This window comes from Bos taurus, chromosome 6 (genome assembly GCF_002263795.3).
Source record: "Bos taurus isolate L1 Dominette 01449 registration number 42190680 breed Hereford chromosome 6, ARS-UCD2.0, whole genome shotgun sequence".
NCBI classification, from domain to species: domain Eukaryota; kingdom Metazoa; phylum Chordata; class Mammalia; order Artiodactyla; family Bovidae; genus Bos; species Bos taurus.
This window is the reverse complement of record NC_037333.1, coordinates 97,653,827-97,673,273: the sequence shown is the minus strand read 5'-3', so window position 1 is coordinate 97,673,273 and position 19,447 is coordinate 97,653,827. Positions and strand designations below refer to the sequence as shown.

The window sequence follows — 19,447 nt, the reverse complement described above, 5'->3', positions numbered from 1 at the left end:
ATAAGCAACACGGTGCAGTGTAGCGAACACTGGCTGGGAGTCAGCAGATGTGGAATCAGCCCGAGCTCCATCACCCCAAGTTTTCTGGACCTCAGCCAGCCCCTTCATTTCCCTGGGCCTTGTTTTTCCTCCATGGTAAACGGTAGGGATTAGATGGGATGATCTTTAATATTCTCCGATTGTATGACTCTAAGCCTCATACAGAACTAACATGATTTTTGTAGCTCTAATGAAGTCCTGAAAAGGGAAGTATATAGCAATATGTCCACAGATACAACCGTAGCATGAATACAATTACTGCTTCAAAAATCACATTTTTTCTCAATAACTGCCCCCCCCAACCCCCCGGAATGTCTTCTTTCTTTCCCTACTTACAGAACCTACCTTTCTCCACTTACTCCTGACACTTGAATGGCATTGTTCTTGTGCTTTGATTTAGTTTCCGTATTGATTTTTCTGCTATCTCCCTCTGCCTGTCCTCTTCAGAATGTGTGTTTTCTTTTGGAATCCCAGCTGCCCTGAAACCAACTGCCTGGCTAGTGTGCACTGCTGTTTCGCTGCTCTTTTTCGCTTTGCATCTGCCTGTTAGTGCCTTCAGGGATTTTTTTTTTCTTCTTTTAACATTTTCATTTTTTTATGTTCTGTGATTGGTATTTCTTTGTTCAATTCAGGTTAGAATTGCCCCCACTGTCACTACCTGGAGTAACAAAACTCCTACCGCCCTTCCCAGCCATCCACCTGCAGCCTCTCCCTCTGACACACAGGTATATCCTTCATTATCCCTCTTTGAGCAGAGTTCTGCTCACCTGAATATGTATGTAGTTATGTATCTTCTACCTACCTCGAGTTCCCCACCGCCATCTGTTTGTCTGCTTGTTGCAGTTTAGTGCTTTTGGGAGGCAAGAAACAGGTTTTTTTGTGTGTTTTTTTTAGCACAACTTATTTTCTTATTACTCTCCTCTTCCTTGACAGTTCTAAATTGACTCGAACTAGAAAAACATCAACCAGGGTTCTATCAGTGGTTTAAATCTAATTTCACTGAAGATTTTTTCCCTTTTCTTTTCTTCTTTTCTTTTTTTTCCCCCGTTTTTAGCATTGCAAGAAATGCTAAAGAAGAAAAAAAAACTCCCATGTGGCATGTATACTTACTTTCCAAAGCATTAGATACGGATGGAATTTAGTAGAGATGGAAAATCCTAGTGACTTTTTATAAATATCATCAATACTATTTTATGAGGCTATAGCATCTCTTGCCATTCATCGCTGTTATTACTTTGGACCTGTCTAATCTTTAAATCACGTACAACGTGTTGCTCAGAAAACATCAGTATGCATAGAGTGTAACTTTTTTTTGCATAAAATTTTTTTAAAATTTCATTTCAGAGATTATAAATCCGTCTGGTAAGATTCTTGGTTCCGAAGGTAATCCTCCTTTTTACCATATTCTCATTGCCTAGGGAGAAAATCCTCCACCTCCAGGCTTCGTAATGCATGGAAATGTTAGTCCAAATGTTGCCGCCGCCCAGCTTCCCACATCTCCAGCTCATGTGCACACCCAGGTACCACCTTATCCACAGCCACAGCGTAAGTAGTGTGACCCCGAAGCCCTGTCACAGCAGCATGTGTTCTCCAGTGTCGTGACGCTTTACCTTGGAGTTCCAAAGCCATGATCAAACCAGTTTTAACAAGTGAATAAAGAGCCATTCAGTGTAGGACTTGAGTCCTTGATGTAGAGAAACTTGGTTTCTCTGAGAGGCGTTCTGAACCAACCTGCCGGGAAACAGCGCCCATGTCACTGCGTTCCAAACAGTGGGTTCTCCCTCCCGTTCCTGAGCCTGCTAGAGAGTCAGTCGTTCCATGATTTTGGCATAAAAAAACAGAATTTTGGAAATTATTTGGTGACATATACTTTTCCTTTAGTCAAGGTGATGCAAACCATTTTTGGAAGAATGGCTCCAAGGGATGCTTCTTGTGGTTACCTTCCATTTATTTTTTTTTTAAGGGATAGACCATATTTTAGAGCAGTTGTAGATTCACAGCAAAATGGAGTGGAAAGTCCAGAAAGTGTCAGTATGCCTCCTGCCTCCGTGCCCAGCCTCCCCCCCGCAGACACCCTGCCCCGCGGTGGCGCGTTGTACAGTCGGTGAGCCTCCGCTGACCGTCATTAGTGCCCAGTGTAGTTTACTTCAGTAGTTTACCTTCAGGCCTTGCACATTCTATGAATCTTCACAAATGTATAAGAATGATGTTTCTCCATTGGCTTTCATTTTTTTTTAAGGAACTATTTATACTTGGAAGGGAAAACATCATCATTATTTTAAAATTTAAACAAAAATGAAAATCTCAAAAGAAGAAAATTATATGACCAACTACTGTAAAACATGAAGATATTGCCTAGCAAAAACTGGTCTTAATGAGGATATTCTGTGCTAATAAGATGTATGTTCTTACTTAACATGAGTATAAATTTGATACAGCTTTTCACTCAGTGCTCAGTGTGAAAGTGCTATCTGTCTTCAGAGTAGACTGAGCACAGTTCTGTTAGATTCCCTCTGTGGAGGTTCACATTCTGGGCCTGGTCACTCAAAAGGGTAATGGTATCTTGAGTTCCAGTCTTTGTATTAAAACATTAGTTGACTGCCTGATTCCTTACTAACCAACTTTGTGTACTGTAAGAAATATAATTGTCAGGGATCATAGAGAGTTGCCTGTTAATCTGGAACTGTGCTCAAGCCTGGAGTTTGAGTAGCTTATGATTTTACTAGATGTTGGAGAAGGAGTCTGGTTCACAACAGTAGTGCTCACCCTGCAGTTGTTATGGTGGGAGAGATCTTGAGTGGCCACCAAGGTCCCTTAATTTGCAGTGTAAAGGAGAGTGTGCTTAGGATGTGTCATTCCTGCATGGCTCCATCTGGTGGCTAGTAGATGTCACTGCAGTCTTTTCACAGGCATAGAAGTCCCAGAAAAGGGTCAGTTCTTTGATTTTCATAGCCAGCCGCAATCTGGAAACGGCAAGGTTCAAATATTGGGTCCAGTGACTTTTGATATAGTTAGGGCAGCTGACTATCAAAAGCATGACATTATTTTAAGTGGGTAATGTTTGGTTGTAACTTACTGTTACTAGAAGAATTGAAAATTTCCATAGAGTGAGTTCACTTGGATTTTCCATTGCTGTCTGATTAAATTTGTAACTAATTAAAATTTCTGTTTCTTCTCCTTGGTGTAGCTTATCAACCTGCCCAGCAGTATTCCTTCGGAACAGGGGGGTCAGCAATGTATCGACCTCAGCAGCCTGTTGCTCCTTCCACCTCAAATGCTTACCCTAACACCCCTTACATTCCTTCTGCTTCTTCCTACTCTGGGCAGTCCCAGCTGTACCCAGCACAGCACCAGGCCCCTCCACCTACCTCCTGCCCTGCCGCCTCTTTCCCTCCTCCCCCTTCCTCTGGAGCTTCCTTCCAGCATGGCGGGCCAGGAGCTCCATCAACGTCTTCAGCTTATGCACTGCCTCCTGGAACAACAGGTACACTGCCTGCTGCCAGTGAGCTGCCTGCATCCCAAAGAACAGGTCTGCGCTTGAAAGGGGTTTGGTTTGGCTCCCCCCACTTTGTTATTTCATGATCACATGGGTGGATGGAGGGGGATTATTTAACTGTAAACTGGGCAACAAGAGGTATTGATTGAATTTTACAACACATGCTATAACTATTTCTCAAAATGTGATTTTCCCATAATAAACTTTAGTTGCTAAGCAAGGAAAGCTTGAGTGCCTTAAAAGAGTAAAGAGTATATAATCTGCTGTTGAATTTAAAATAAGCAGTAAGAAATTAGTTGGCAAGAGACGTGCTGGTTGGAGCTAAATTTAATTGACACTAATTTCTTTACCAGAGTAGACCTGTGCTCTTGTGTTCTTCCTGAACTTTAAATTTTTAAAATTATTTGTGCCTTAAATTCGTTCATAGAGACTAAATAATGTACGTATACACATTGTGTAATTTTGTTTGTAAAGGTGAGGAAGGATCTCAACGTGTACTGAAAGGAAAAAAGCAAAAGAATGGAACTCATGACAGAGAATCTCTAAGACAGCAGAAAGTCAGTATACATCAGTATAGGGATTCTCCATTAGGACAGTTCTGTCCTCTCAAACAGTTTAGAAATTTCTAGGCAGTTTACTTGTTGTTAGTGGTCAAGTTCTGCCTGAAATTTTCTAATTAAAATCATAATTTAAAATTATTTTTATAGTGAAATACACAAATTTTTTTTTATCTCTCACATTGCAATTAAGAATTATGTTCATTTTTCGGAAGTAGGTAACATTATCTGATCTTCATATTAGAATTGTAAAAGAGGCCTATAAAGTATGTATTATAAAAAAAGAGATCAGTTAATTGGGATTAAGAACCACTGACATACTAAAGAATACAGGCTTTGGAGTCAGACTTCCTGTGTTTATATCCCAGCTTCACTCTTTTCTAATAGTTACGTGATCTTGAATAAGTTACTTAATGTAAACCTCAGTTTCCTCATAATAAGAGTAGTACATACTCATAAGCTTATGAAAAGGATTGAGTGCATTAATACATTGAAAACGTTTATGGACAGTGACCACAGAGTGAGTTAGCTGTGACTATGCAAAACCTCACTCACAGTTAGAGCTCTGTGCCTTTTGGTAACTGAAATTAGTTTCCCTTGCCGATTATAGTTGACGGCTTTTAACTAGAAGGACAAAACAGGAGTGAGTCTTGCTGTCGGATACCAAAGTTGCTCCTGGAAGTCCAGTATAAATTTTCTCTCTCTTTATCTGCTAAGCAGTAGCTTTAATAACTGAAAACACTTATCATATAATAAGATTTATTAAGGAAGTACTTTTTTCTTGAAGTCTTATGGATCCAGAATTGTACACATTATCTCTTTCTCTCTTTTTTGGTATATATTCAGACTACCAAAAATTCATATAATATGTATCACCCTTTACTGCACAAATAAAATTTATATAATTTTCAATACAGAAAATTCAGATTGATATTTAGAAAGGAGTGTTAGTTCAGTTGTAAAGTTCAAAAAAAAATTTAAACCTGGATAAGTGAAAACAGTATCCGTTCTGAATGGTTGAGTAATAAGAGATGGAGTGAAAGATAGGTTTAAGTAAATCCTCAAGTAAGGAGGTACTGCAGAGAAATGGGGGATCAAACTCTCATTTACTGAACGTACATTGGACATGTACCAGTGCTTGCCATCTTTTTTCTTATTTAGTTCTCATAGCCATGAAAAATAGGAATAATTATTTTTTTAAAAATTGACATGAGGAAGCTTGAGTTTCCTAGGGTTACATAGCATTCTCATGACGGCACGGTCATGATTGTCAAGTTGAGGCACAAACCCAGGTCCCTCGGTCTGCGGAGCCTGTGTCCGTTCTCTACCAGATGGTCTACTGGCACAGCGATAAAGAACCCGCCTGCCAGTGCAAGAGGTGCAGGTTCAGTCCCTGGGTCAGGAAGCGTCCCTGGAGCAAGAAACGGCAACCCACTCTAGTACCCTTGCCTGGAGAATCCCGTGGACAGAGGAGCCTGGCGGGCTACAGTCCATCACATCTCAGAGTCAGATGAGACAGTGACTGAGCATACGCTAGTCCTGATGGAAGAGACTGAAATAGCTATCAGTGTTGGAATTACAGGAACATTTAGCATCACTGCTTTAAGTATTTGTTACTTCATCATCTAAATCAACTCTTTGCATGGGTATTTTTTCCCTCCTTGAGCTGAAGTGTGTTCGGCCATGTAAGTATTTGCTTATGTGCAAAGTAACTGTTCTAACCTGGCTGAGAAGCAGAGTAACTAATAGGAAGAAGAAGCAATACTCAGTATGTACTAAGCTGGCTGCTGTGTTATCTCTTGCATGTTAATAGTCTCTATATTTTAATTAACAGAGCTTTACCTTATTTTTTGATTTCCTGAAAACTTTGCTTAGGTTATACAGATAATTGTCACTAAAAGTTTTACCTTTGTTCCAGTATATCTTAGATTATTATATCATGGTTTTCTATAGGACTTGGAAATTCAACTGGTAAATTGTTCTTGATAAACACTAGGATTTTCAGACCTCCATTAGTGAACCACAAGGCGATGTGCCTGCTACTCAGAGAAGCTCATGCTGCCATCATCACGACACTCATTCAGTAAATTCTTACTGAATGCCCATTCAGTCTATGATCAGAATTACTCCAGGCAGAGGTAGGAAGGCAGAAAAGTACGTGCGTGTCTAGTGAATTGCACGTAGCTTTGTTGTCAGTTGGAACATAAAATTTGTATTTGGGCCAAATTTTGGAAATCATTACATTTCACGGCAAGAAACTTTAGGTACCTGGTTTTTAACCTTTTCAACAGCAGAAAGGAGCATGATAGCCTGCCTTCCTTTCTCCGGCTAATTCTGTTTTACCTTATGTTGTTAGAAAATGACCACAAGGATACGTTCTTTGTCAATTTTAATTCTGAATTTTGTTACCCCTTTTAAAAAACACAACATGCTCAGCTTACAGGGGAAGGGGGAGGTGTGTGGTTAATGAGGATGCTCTTTTCTCTCTGTCTCAGATTATCTTCTAGCTAGAAGTCTCCATGCCATTGGCACTAGTATCTTTTCCACTGAAAATACCTTAACCAGTGCGTAGATGCTACCATTGTGTTCTTCCAGTTATACCTGCAAAGGTTCCCAGGGGAAGCAGGAGTCAGGGATGGATGGGAGCAGCTCCACGTCTCTCTGTGAGGCCGAGCGGTTCTGTGTTCCCCAAAGACCCTGCGGAGGACAGACCCCTACACCGAGGTGGACAGGGGTCTGCAGTATCCAGTGACATGCCACAGTCGGTTTTTAAGTTAATTTTTTATTAATTTTTTACTGTAGGATTTTGAAAGAGCTCAAATAACATAAAAATAAAATTATAATTCTGCCACCCTTGTATGACCACTGATAATTTAGGTGCATTTATTCACTTCATACATGTATATGCATACATTATACGTATGTGTGCATGTATTAAGGTTTTTAATGTAAAATAGACTGTAAATTTACCGTTTTCATCATTTTTAAGTGACATTCAGTGCATTTCCATTGTTGTACAATCATCACTACTAACTGCAGAAGTTTTTCATCATCCCACATTGAAATTGTGCAGCCTTTAAAACTCCTCATTTTCCCAGCCCCTGCTCACCAGTGTTCTACTTTCTGTCTGTATATATTCTCCGTGCCTCATGTAAGTAGTCATTTTTAGAGGACGTTTTAGAAGACAATTTTGTCTTCTTGTAACTGGCTGTTTCACTGTCTTTAAGATTTATCCATGTTTGTAACATGTATCAGAATTTCCTTCTTAAAGCTGAATAATAATCCAAATCACCAGACAGTTTGCATCTTCAGAGCTTTTAGAGCTGCTGCTGAATTATTTACGGAACGTAGTGGTCCTTGGCTTTACATCCACTCTTATGTATAGGCCACATCTTGTTTGTCCACTGTAAACCTACACACGGGCGTTTCGGCTGTCTGAATAACGCTGCTGTGAACAGGAGGATGCAAATGTTTGCTCAGCTCCTCGTTGCAGTTCTTTTCGGTATATACCCAGAAGTGGAATTGCTGGCTCAAGGAGTAATTCAGTGTTTAATTTTTTGAGGACCCACCACACTGTTTTCCATAGTGGCGGCACTCCTCTCCGCCTGCACCAGCAGTGCATCAGGGTCGTTTCTCCGTGTGAAGACAGTTGAATTCCTGTGAGTTGTATGTGCCTGTTATGTGCCTTCACCACACGCTTTTGACTGGAGGCTAGGGCCTAGCCCCACCCTGAATACCTGACGACTTTGGAGTTGCTGTCTTAGTTCCAGCCTTCTTTCCTCTTGTCCACTGCCTGAACCTTCGGTTCTTTTAAGGAAGACTTGTGCTAAACAGTCTGCACATCTGTGTGTTCTTACAGAAAAGACAATGTGAGGCGGTTACACAGTCACTGGGCCTGATCCGGTGTATGTTCCCATTCATGGTGTGACCCCAGAAATTACAGTTCCTCCAGAATGCAGGCCTTTGGGGCCTCCCAGATCCAGCAGCAAAGTAGTACCCCCTCTTTAAGGTTGTCTAACGTGCTGATTATGTTTAGCAGTGTAGTGCTGAAGTCTGCACAACAGGGCAGAAACCCTCCCATTTCTTTGTAAAACCCTGCTACTTAAAAAGGGCTTGGACCCGCAGCATTGGCATTTCCTGGGAGCTAGCCGAGACAGTAGACTCTCAGACCCTATGCTGTACCTAGTGAATTAGAATCTGCATTTTTGCAAGGTCCTCAACTGATTTGGATTCAAGCTTTAAATAATGCTAAAATGGACACAGTTACAACATGTTAGGCAGTGCTCTCCTCCCTCCCTGCACCTTGATATTACTGAGCTTCATTGATCAAATGGTAGAGAAACAATCCACGCAAACAGTTGGGGAAATAATGTTATCTTAAGTAGAAACGAACAAAATTTTCTCTTTAAAGAGACAGCTGGCATAATAAGAGAATATAAGTGTTTAAGAGCTAATTGGATCTGACACATTTAAATGAAAGAGCTTTGCCCACAAACTGATGACTTTCTTAATTAGATAGAAGCCATTTTGTGTGATTTGATTTAAAAGTAAGTTTTTTTTTCCCTTACAAAAGTAGTTTGTTCTTTCCTGAGGTTAACAGAGGGAGCAGAAACAATTAGAAAATGAGTTTAGAATGTCTTTGATGATAATACTGTTTAAATGACTTTTACATTTTGTCTACAGAAAATCAGTCAATGCAAGACCAGGCATCTGTATTGGAAGGTGAATTAGTTACAGAATGTATATTTGGAAATCTTCGAATCATTGAATATAATTAATGAATGGACATTCACAATTATGCATGTGAACTTCAAAGCAATGATATCCTAAATCTGACCAGTATCATTTTTAAAATTTGGCTTCTTAATTGAATCAAATCTTAGAACTGATGAAATTAACATAGTGACACAAATGATTTTGAATCATAAAAGTTGTATATTGGATGTAGACAAAAAGACAAGGCTATACCAATATTGTCTTAGATATAAGAAAGATTAGAATGTGATGGGAAAGGCGTGAATGGTTAGTTTGTGTATAACCAGAAGTTTAAGAATTTGTTAAGTGGATAGCAACATGTGGTTTTAATATTTTGTGACTGCCTCCTGAGTGTTTTGAGGCTCATTTGGCATTCCGTCTCCTAGTCAATGTGTAGAAAAGTAATTCTGTTTTTAAAATCAAGGCAAATGAGTTCATGCTGGCTAGGAGAAAATCTTGTTTTTTAAAAGAAATTTCTATGACATTATGTTCTTTGGTTTGCGAAGCAAGTTTGTTGTGATTTAATATCGTGGATATCAATTGAGCAAAAATAAAATGCCAAAAGAATTTTAATTTGTTTAAAGAAGAATAATTTTTTGCTTTTACATATACACATACACAAAACTCAAACGTAAGAGGATTATGTTGTGATTTAGTAAGTATCCTACTCCTGGCATGTTTTGTTCCTTTTTTCTTTAAAGATAAAGGCAGCTAAGTATTCAATACCTTACGAGTTCTGCTACTGATGTTCATGTCTCACTTTGAGATGACAGGTTTTGGGAGATCTGGGGCGGGGGGAGAAAAATTTACCAAAGATTACAGTAGTTTAATTTTCCATTTGCTGCCAGCCTGGAATTTTTTTGTGTATGTGGCAGTGAAAAAAAAAAATCTTACTACAGATATTTGAATGCACTTTTCTACTTTGAGTTAAGATAATTCTTAACTCAAAGGTAGTAAAACATACTGGTATTGTGCAGTTGGGCTGTTTTTCATTTTTTAACAGTGTTTCTACCATGCGGATGATTTGTGTTTGCTGAATTGCTTATGTTTAATTGCTTTCTTAGGAAATAGGAGATTGCTACTTTTATTGTTTTTTGTGTGTGTTGAATACATCAGGAACCTTTTTTTTTTTTAGCAGATTCAGGTGATTTATTTTTTCTTTTTTGGGAGAGAATTGTTTGATCTTTGAAAGTCATGTACCAATATAGACATAAAAGCTTCACTATCCTTAAATTTAGCACAGCTATTTCCCTTTAAAAGGAGTAATATCAAGATATCCTGCTTTCTAAGCCAGGGCCCTGTGATTGATTACCAGAGGGTTCGATAATGAGTTTGTGGATCCAGGGCTACACAGTGATCCCAGCAGCTCAGCTGGTAAAACTTTTGTGACAGTTATCTCAGGGTGAAGGTAGAATTTGAAGATATTATATGATGATACAATTTAGTTTTCTCTTTCCAGGATTCTAAAGGAAAATGCTCTCTATTATCTGTTACAGGTCCTCAGAATGGTTGGAATGATCCACCAGCTTTGAACAGAGGACCCAAGAAGAAGAAGGTACTGGAAAAAGATGTCTATTCAGTTGCCCCCAGATGTGCTCTCAGTCATGTAGCCACTGAAGCACACCACACTCACTGTTCTTTAAAGGCAGAGCTTACTGACTGCTGTACTTAATGCGTGTATTTTAACTTTCATCTTCTAATCCATGAAGGGAAGGAAAATACAGGACAGTACAGTGGTATGAATTAAACCCCTTTTAGAAGACAAGATATGTAAATTCCCAATGTCTGTTTCAAAGAGTAGGAAACAAAATTTCAGGTTACTCAAATGAATTTCTTTTTTAGGAGTTACTTTGGTTTTGGGTCCCAGCAGTAATCATGAATTCGTAATTATATTTTGGACTATTTTTATCTATCACATATGATATGAAAAGAAATAGCCTTGTTAGCTGAGCATCATTTAGAGCATAGCATAAGGTTCTTCTTTTATCGCAAGCCATTTTCTCCTTTTTTTTTCTTTACTCCTAGTGATTTCTGTCCCCCAAGTACAGTAATGAGAGGCCAGAACATAAAATTGGGAGATACTAAATGAACAGAATCCCCCAAATTATGTCAGTGATACTCAGAAACTTAGTCTACTACTCTGAGTGTGATTGATCACTAAGTTAGGTATCACTTAATGGTCTCGGCAAAGGGTATTATATCTGATCACTTCACACACACACACACACACACACACACACATTTTTGGCATTTCTTATCCCAGTATAGCTAAATACAATTCTCCATCCTCTTTGAACAACGCCATGGTTCTGGCCCATTATGGGATGAGTGTGGAAGGCAAAGGGGAGAGACTGAGAGACCCAGGTTTGAGTCTCCAACCCCCTTAGCCAGATTAGCTTTACTTCTACGTTTCACTCTAGGATTCTGCATAAAAATCCATTTTCAAAAGTATTCTACTGTTACTAAAAAAGTTTTTAGCCACAGAATGATCTAACTCCCTTATTCATTTTTTAAAATTGAAGTATAGTTGATTCACAGTGTTGTTAATTACTGCTGTATAGCAAAGTTTAATTCAGTTACACATACGTATGTTCTTTTCCATTATGGTTTATCATAAGATGCAGAATATATTTCTCTGTGCCGTACAGTAGGCCCCTGTTATTTATCCATTCTATATATAAAAGTTCACATCTGCTCGCCCCAGGTCCCACTCCATCCCTCGCTCAGCCCCCTGCCCCTTGGTAACCACCAGTCTGTTCTGTGTCCATGGTTCTGTTTCATAAGTAAGTTCATTTGTGTCATAGTTTAGAGTCTACGTGTAAGTGATGTCACATGGTATTTGCTTTCTCTTTCTCACTTAACTTCACTCAGTATGATAATCTCTAGTTACATTCATGTTGCTGCAGATGGCTAACTCCTGCATTTAAAGCTGAGGAAATGTTGTTATACCATTTTTTTCTTACTCTCGGTGCCTTTTGTGTCCATCTTTTAAAAGATGCCTGAGAACTTTACGCCTCCTGTTCCCATCACATCACCAATCATGAACCCCTTGGGTGACCCCCAGTCTCAGATGCTGCAGCAGCAGCCTTCAGCGCCAGTACCGCTGTCCAGCCAAGCTCCATTCCCACAGCCACACCTCGCCGGTGGCCAGCCCTTCCGTGGCATCCAGCAGCCCCTCAGTCAACCAGGCATGCCTCCATCGTTTTCAAAGCCCAATATCGAAGGTGCCCCTGGGGCTCCCATTGGAAATACCATGCAGGTAACAGTGAATCTGTGGAAGTGGGAGATGGTTCTATTTCAGTGTGTTTTTTCAAGGTGTTAACTTTTATGGTTATACCTTTATTACTATCTCAGTTTGATTTCAATTTAGACAACTTAGGTAAAAAAGAACTTTTTTTTTAAGATCACACATGTACAGTATTTTCCAGTGACGTGGCCATGTGTGAACGTTCTAGAAAGGGCTTATGTATTTACTAGTATATGTTAACAGTAACTTTGCAATTGCAGTATTTCATTTCATCTGCTCAGTAGCCACAATTTAAGATCAGTTGAATCCATATTGGCATCCAAGGCTGCTCAGCAGAAGCTGTTTCCAAAGGGTTTTTTCCTTTAAAATGTAAAATAAAAATATAATGACTTTGATCTTTTCTTGTATGTGTGTAAGAGCTAATAATATAGCTATATCCTTGGATAGAGATATCAGTTCATACTTGCTTTTCACATACAAGCAGCTAGTTGGCAGGGCTCTCAGTAATGAAAAAATCTTATCAGGTTTCCATGTAACTGACTTAGGCATAAAACGTAATCTTGATCTATTCATGAAAAATAAAGAGGTTGGGTCACAGTTCAACATAAGAAGATGAAATATCCTGCCCAAGTATATAAAACTAGTTCTTCTGTCATTGTCTTTGACTCATTGAAGTCAAATTTATAAAGATTGTGTCTACCATAAGAGTATGTTTTGCTGTTAAGAGAGTTCTTAGATATTAACAGTAGCATTATAAACTCCAGTGTTCTGATGGAGGTGGGAGGACCTGCTTCTTTTCACAAGAAGATATACTTAATATGCATTGTTAGTTTCCATGATTACAAGTCTGTGCCATTTGTGAAGCCATTCATTTGTGTTGGGACCTGGGAGTTCGTGCTACACTCGTCTGGACCAGAACTTCAGTTACCATGGAGAGGGAGAGCGCCATGGATGTGTGTGGTTCAGCCAGGCCATGATACCCAGCTCCCTGTCCACTTGGATGTTTCTGAGGCCCTTCACGCTTAGTATATCCAAAGTCCAATTCATAGTCTTCCTCCCAAACCTAGTTGTCTTTTGGTGTGTCTTGTTTCAATTAATGCCACCGTAATCCTTTCCATTAATCCAGCCAGAAACCTGGGCATCTTTATACTCTGTATCCTTTAACCTGTTTTCAGATCTATACCCACATCTTGTTATTACTGTAAAGTCTCTCTCCCCTCCCTTCTCTGTGTTTCCAGTCTAGTCCATGCTACCTTTGTCTCCATTCTCCAGCAGTACAGGAGCCTCTCACTGGTCTGCCAGCATCTGCTATGACCTACCTCTTCTCTGGTCTTAGCTCATCGTTGCTTAACATGTTACCACGGCCCACTGTTCTCAGGATAAGGACCAACATTTTTCATATTACCTGGACGCTCCCAGCTCCTACTCCTCTTTGCTGTCTTCTGCTCCCGCCAAGCTGACCTCCTTTCAGTCCCTGTATCGTCATCTTTCCTGTGTACTTGTTCTTCTGTCTGGAATGCACTTTTTCCCCTGTTTAACTCCTACTTAACCTTCTGATAAAACTTCCTTAAAGAGCCTTCCCCTCAATTAAATCGCAGTTATATTGTCTGTTGGTTCCAGTGATGTGAACTTAACCACAGTTGCTGTTTTACATACATTTATGACATTTTTAAACTTTCCCTGCTGCTAGCCTGTAAACTCCCTGAGAGATAAGATTATTTCTGTGTTGATTCATTAGTGCCTAGTACATAATTGCCTAATATTTTCTACGAATGAATATAATCAATCAAAACTTGAAGCACTTACACATTCCTTCTTTGTTTATCCATCTTATGCATTCAGTTAGGTCATAGTCTCTTCTAACCTTTGATTTAATCTCACAGTTTGATAAAAGACCAGTTAACGAACCTCCAAGACTGTTGGAATAAACAAGAAGGAGCCAACAAGCAAAGAATGCAAGACTGTTGGAATAAACAAGGAGCCGACAAGCAAAGCAAGCAGTCACCCCCACCAGCCAGCTTCATAAATGCCTGGTTCTTTGTTTCTTACTGGCATGGTCCTCTTGCCCATCAGTTATATACAATCATGATCAACATATGTTCCATGATTAAACAAATACTTTATACCCAACCCTGTTTTTGAAAATAGAAACTGTAGGAAGACTGCCTGTATCTTCTATTGAATATCTGATTTTTCTGTTTGCTTATCCCAGGTGATTCCACACATTCATTTTTTGTTTGATTTTGAATAGCCTATCTATAATTAGTTGTTTGCTCTTTATGACAGATTCAGGACTTTGTATACAGGTAGTTTCTGGTCATTTCTGCTCATTTTAATGGTATTATTTCTTCCAGCATGTGCAATCTTTGCCAACAGAAAAAATTACCAAGAAGCCTATTCCAGATGAACACCTCATTCTAAAGACCACGTTCGAGGATCTTATTCAGCGCTGCCTCTCTTCAGCCACAGATCCTGTATGTGTTTTTTATTTTGTTTAATTAAAAGATTCCATTATGGAGCTCTTTTATATTTATTGCTTAAAGTCTTACAAGATGTATTTTGAAAGTTTTTACAAAAGTAGTAAAGCTAGCATTTATTATGGTTTGCTTTACATATTAAAGCATTCTCAGTTGCTTTTTACATATAACTTTATATAATCCTTAAACCAACTGCATGGAGGTAGGTTTGTCATATTTATTTACAGATGAGGAAGTTAAGGCACAAAATAGCTATAATCCAGGCAGAGCCAGCATTCAGACCTAGTCTGGCTCCAGAATTCATGTTCTCAACCCCTGAGCTGCACTGCCTCATCGGCAGACATCACATCTGGCACAAGAATAGGGCAGAATGCTAAAATACAAGAAACTCAGACTTGGGGTTTCTTTCAGAGTGTATGTCTAAAGGTTTTAGAAGTAGGGACTTCCCTGGCAGTCTAGTGGTTCAGACTTTGCCTTCCAATGCGAGGGATGCAGGTTCAATCCCTGGTCGGGGAGCTAAGATCGCACATGCCTCGTGGCCAAATAAACAGAACGTGAAACAGAAGCAGTATTATAACAAACTCGATAAAGACTTTTAATATGGTCCACATCAAAACATCTTTTTTAAAAAAAAGCTTTTAAAAATAGACAATCTTTAACTTTGCAAAGTCCTTAACAGTTCAGTGTTTTAGATATTGGAATCATATTCATAGTCAAAGCGACTGATGTGACTTAGTTTATTAGAGGATGTCTGGGTATTGGCAACAACAAAAATTCCACAAAGCCAGTCTTGTTCGAGATGAAATTTCAGTTTCTGCCAACAAGCATAATGTTTATTTAGTCACTGGCCAGTTGTCTGCTTGCAAACACAGCCTCTGGAGTTTGCTGTTTCATCAGACGTTGAGTATTAATATGTGCCGCCTTCTGCTAGTCTTTTGAAAAGCAGTTCCCTGTACGGACAGTATCAGGAGGGCAAAGGCAGGGGAAAGTTAACATAAACCTCAGCCCCTGGCATTCGGGAGTGATAGAAGGACCAGGCAAGGAACAGAGAACGGGTGAAGCTGATAAACAGGCAGGTGTGTACTGTCTCCTGGCACACCTCTAAACAGAGGTCACCATCATGCAGAGTGGAGCAGTCCTAATGGGAGAACTTCAGTCTCCCTTCAGGCATGAGTCAGTGTGAATAGAAGCTGGCAGGACGCATAGGGCACGGCCTCGCTTAGTACACTTTTGTTGAGCTTCAGCTCCTCCAGGTCACAGTATCTGTCACCTCCTTTCTCGTGACCCAGGACCAGGCAGAAGATAAAGACAGACTGTTCCTGTCAGTATTTGAGGAAGAAGTTCTGACACTGCCCAGGACTTTGAACCGTCCACAAAAGTCCATTTTAATGCAGTACTCGAAATCATGTTTATGGTTTCGCTTTGTTCTTATTTTCACTTCAGTTCAGTCCAAATGACACAAAGTCACGTTACAGCACGGCTTGGTTTGTAAGGCTGTCCTTGATGGCTTCAGCCTTTCCTCCCTCCTCTTCTGACATACGGACGTGCCTTCCTCAAACACAGCAAGACGGCGTCAGCATCGGAGATTTTGTAGCTGCCCCTTCTACCCAGGGCTCTTCCCCAAAGAATGGCAGGGCTCCTGCTCTCTTGTTCCCAGTGCCAGCTCAGGTGTCCCGTGAGCCACCCGGACTTTCTCAGCCCCTCGTGCTGCCAACACCGCCCACACCCTTACCCCGCGACCTTTCTTCATGCTGCTCATCATCATCTGACCGCAGCGTATTGTTTAGTTATCTTTTTCCCACCCAATAGAATATGAGCTCCGTGAGACACAAAACCATCCCCAGCATGGCACACAGTAGGCATTCAATAAATACTGAAAAATAGTATCACTTCTAGGCATAATGTAGGTCATTAAGTTAATCACAGTATGATTTTAAACTTTGAGACTAGTTTTCCCTCACTATACTGAGTGCTGGAGAAGGGTAGGAGGACTCATTTAATTTAAGAACTCTTTTTTAACACTTCCCTCTTAATAATCTTAAGATGTCAGAAGATAATTTTCTCCTTTTTCTTCTTTTGGTGTTTTAAAGGCCCAGAATAAGATAGGATTAAATGTACCAAATGTGATTGAGTGTATTCTTGAGGTTAAAAAAAGACTCCACAGTTCACCCATATGTTTGCTTCCTGGCTGCCGTAATATTCTTACTTAATGCACAGTGACTGTTAGGCCTCCTTTTCTGTAGTGCAGGACCCATTGCTGCCTCCAGGTGGCCCTTGCTGTTGCTTGTGGACGTAGTGTCGTTGGACACACACACCTCAAGTGTGTCACAGAGCCCCTGAGATCCAGCCAGAGTCCCCTTGTGCACACCTCTGGCCCTGCCTGCCTCGATAGATAACTTTTCTCTGTTCTAATCATCTGTTCAAGTTCCTTGGTGTAAGGTATTGGCATTTCTTTATAAAACAAAGCTGTTCAACACCATGATTATAAGCTTTAGTGAAATGAGATGGGGTAAGTTCTTGGGATAAAAGTTATTGTTCAAATATAGCATCTCTGGTTTTTTTCTCTTCTGCAGCAAACCAAGAGGAAGCTAGATGATGCCAGCAAACGTTTGGAGTTTCTGTATGATAAACTTAGGGAACAGACGGTAAGTTCGTGGAAAAGAAGGGTTTATGATAAACATTTATTCCTGGTTGCTAGTCATATGTGTCGGATGAGCACTTGCATGTCATAGGTAGTGTATCGTATGTAGTGTGTAGTACATAGTATGGAGTGTGTTTGGGGGAAGAATGATCATGACGGCTACAGACTGAGCTTTGCTCTGTCTAAATCTTACGTTTCAGTCATTGGGGATAAGGGCATAGGGCTGTATGTGTGTGTGAGAGAGAGAAGTTTTAGCCTTTTTATAACAGAATACAAACTAGCCCACATTGGCTCTAAGGTTACTGGCCTTCTGTTCATATTTATATGTGCCTTGAATTAAGAAATCAAAGAGTAGGCAGATACTCTGTTTTTCCAGAGACCAAATCTGTCATCTTTCTCGTAGTCTTAAGACTCTGACCCTTTTCTTTTACAATAGCTGTTACCCAAGGGCAACGCCAAACGTAGCCAGTGTGTGTACCTGTGAAGACAGTCAGCAGTGAGGAGCAGACACTGTGTCTTCTGTTCTCTGTCCTGCCACCTCTCCATGCCTCTCTAGAATTGTTTTGTTTTTTAATGAAAACACTTGGAGAGGAAAAAAAAATTGGAGTTTTTCATACTTTTGCATTTTAGCATTCCTCTTCCCCATCCCCCATATCAGTCCCATCAGATAAAAATAACCATTTAGCATGAGACCCCAACCAGAGAAAATTACTATAGCAGTGGAAAGGGGTGTCGCCCATGGACTGATCCAAAAAAAAAAAAGTCTTCTCTGAGAAGTATGGAAGCCAAGTAATGATATGGAGAGGAAAAACAACTATAGGTCTTATGGTTTTAAGAGATGACAGGACTATAAAAAGCAGTTAAGAATGAGCAAATTGAGTCCATAACGAGGACTGTTGCCCTCCTGATGAAAGTGGACCAGGAATACAGGGTTTCTGTTGTCAACAAGGTCTTATAGTAAATTGGGCGCCTACTACAGGATGTCATGATTAAGACTCTAACTTCTTCATGTACAAAGGAAACACTTTCAGAGCTGTGAGGCTATATCTAAAGTAATGAAGATTTAAAGCCGTTAAATGGAGAAAGACATTAACTTTCCAATTTAAGGGAGGAGATCTGGCTGCTTTCCTCTAAGAAAATACCTAGCTGATCATCTGTGTGTAGTTCGTAAATAATTCCTTACATAAGTCATTGTGTCGTGGTTCCATTTTATAACTTGAGTGTTGTTTGGTCTGAGAAACTTTCTAGAACTGCTCACCAGTTTATTCATTTTTTAAAATAATGTATATTTCAAACTCCTGGTAAATGCCAGGGTTTCATGTTTATAGCAGGTCTCATGGAAGATTCTCCTTTAATTCGCTCTGTATTCCACCTTGATTTCAGCTTTCACCAACAATCATCAACGGTTTACACAACATCGCGCGGAGCATCGAGACCCGAAACTACTCAGAAGGCTTGACTATTCACACCCACATCGTTAGCACTAGCAACTTCAGCGAGACCTCCGCTTTTATGCCCGTTCTCAAAGTTGTTCTCACCCAGGCCAACAAGCTGGGTGTCTAAAGGACGGCTTTACTTTCAGCCAATATCGCCGTTTTTCCAAAGAAACATGTTTTAAACGATGATAAGATATGGACCAATGCTCCTTAGCATGTTTCCATAGCAGCCAGTCAAAACCATTCATGTTGTTTCTGCAGATGTATTCACGTTACTAGACCTGCTCAAAACCCTGGTGCTTTCTTTTGTTTTAATCTTTTATTGCCCGTGATGATTTTCCTATTTCCTGCAAAAAATGGATTTCCTGGATTACACATAGTATGCTTTCCCGAAATATTCTGATAAAATCTGGTTTTTGAAACCTCAGTTTGCTCTTTGGAAAAGGAGCCTTTGGTTATGCAGTACGCAGAGCCGAAACTCAGTTTCTTTCATGTCCTCCCAACTTCCTCCATGTCGATCAGATTAAAGTGTGTAATCCTATTTATGTGTATGTAGTCTTTTTTTTTTTTTCTTTAAACAGCTACTCACAGTTTAAAGTTTTATTTTTTGTGTCTTTGGCTTCACTTTGGTCCTGAACAAATAACTAAATCTAAAAGAAGCTGCTACACAGATTTTAGCAAATACTAATGAAAAGTGGGATCACTGTCTTTAAGCATCTATAGGAAAAGATTGAACATTTTCATTCTGTAGAATGCATTGAACTTTTTTCTATTAATAAATGTTTTTAATATTCTGTTT

General features: G+C 39.8%; 1 protein-coding gene across 31 annotated transcripts in view; it reads left to right on the top strand.

The window, feature by feature from the left end:
* SEC31A (SEC31 homolog A, COPII coat complex component) overlaps positions 1–19,447 on the top strand; it is a 60,054-nt gene extending 40,607 nt beyond the window's left edge. For 7 of the 31 annotated variants that reach the window (XM_024993249.2, XM_024993253.2, XM_024993248.2 and 4 more), the window contains 9 exons: positions 672–764; positions 1,458–1,584; positions 3,227–3,568; positions 8,776–8,814; positions 10,344–10,402; positions 11,843–12,106; positions 14,449–14,568; positions 17,145–17,216; positions 18,596–19,442. In XM_024993249.2, the coding sequence (XP_024849017.1) occupies positions 672–764; positions 1,458–1,584; positions 3,227–3,568; positions 8,776–8,814; positions 10,344–10,402; positions 11,843–12,106; positions 14,449–14,568; positions 17,145–17,216; positions 18,596–18,775 (1,296 nt within the window). In that variant the 3' untranslated portion in view covers positions 18,776–19,442. 31 annotated transcript variants of the gene reach the window in all.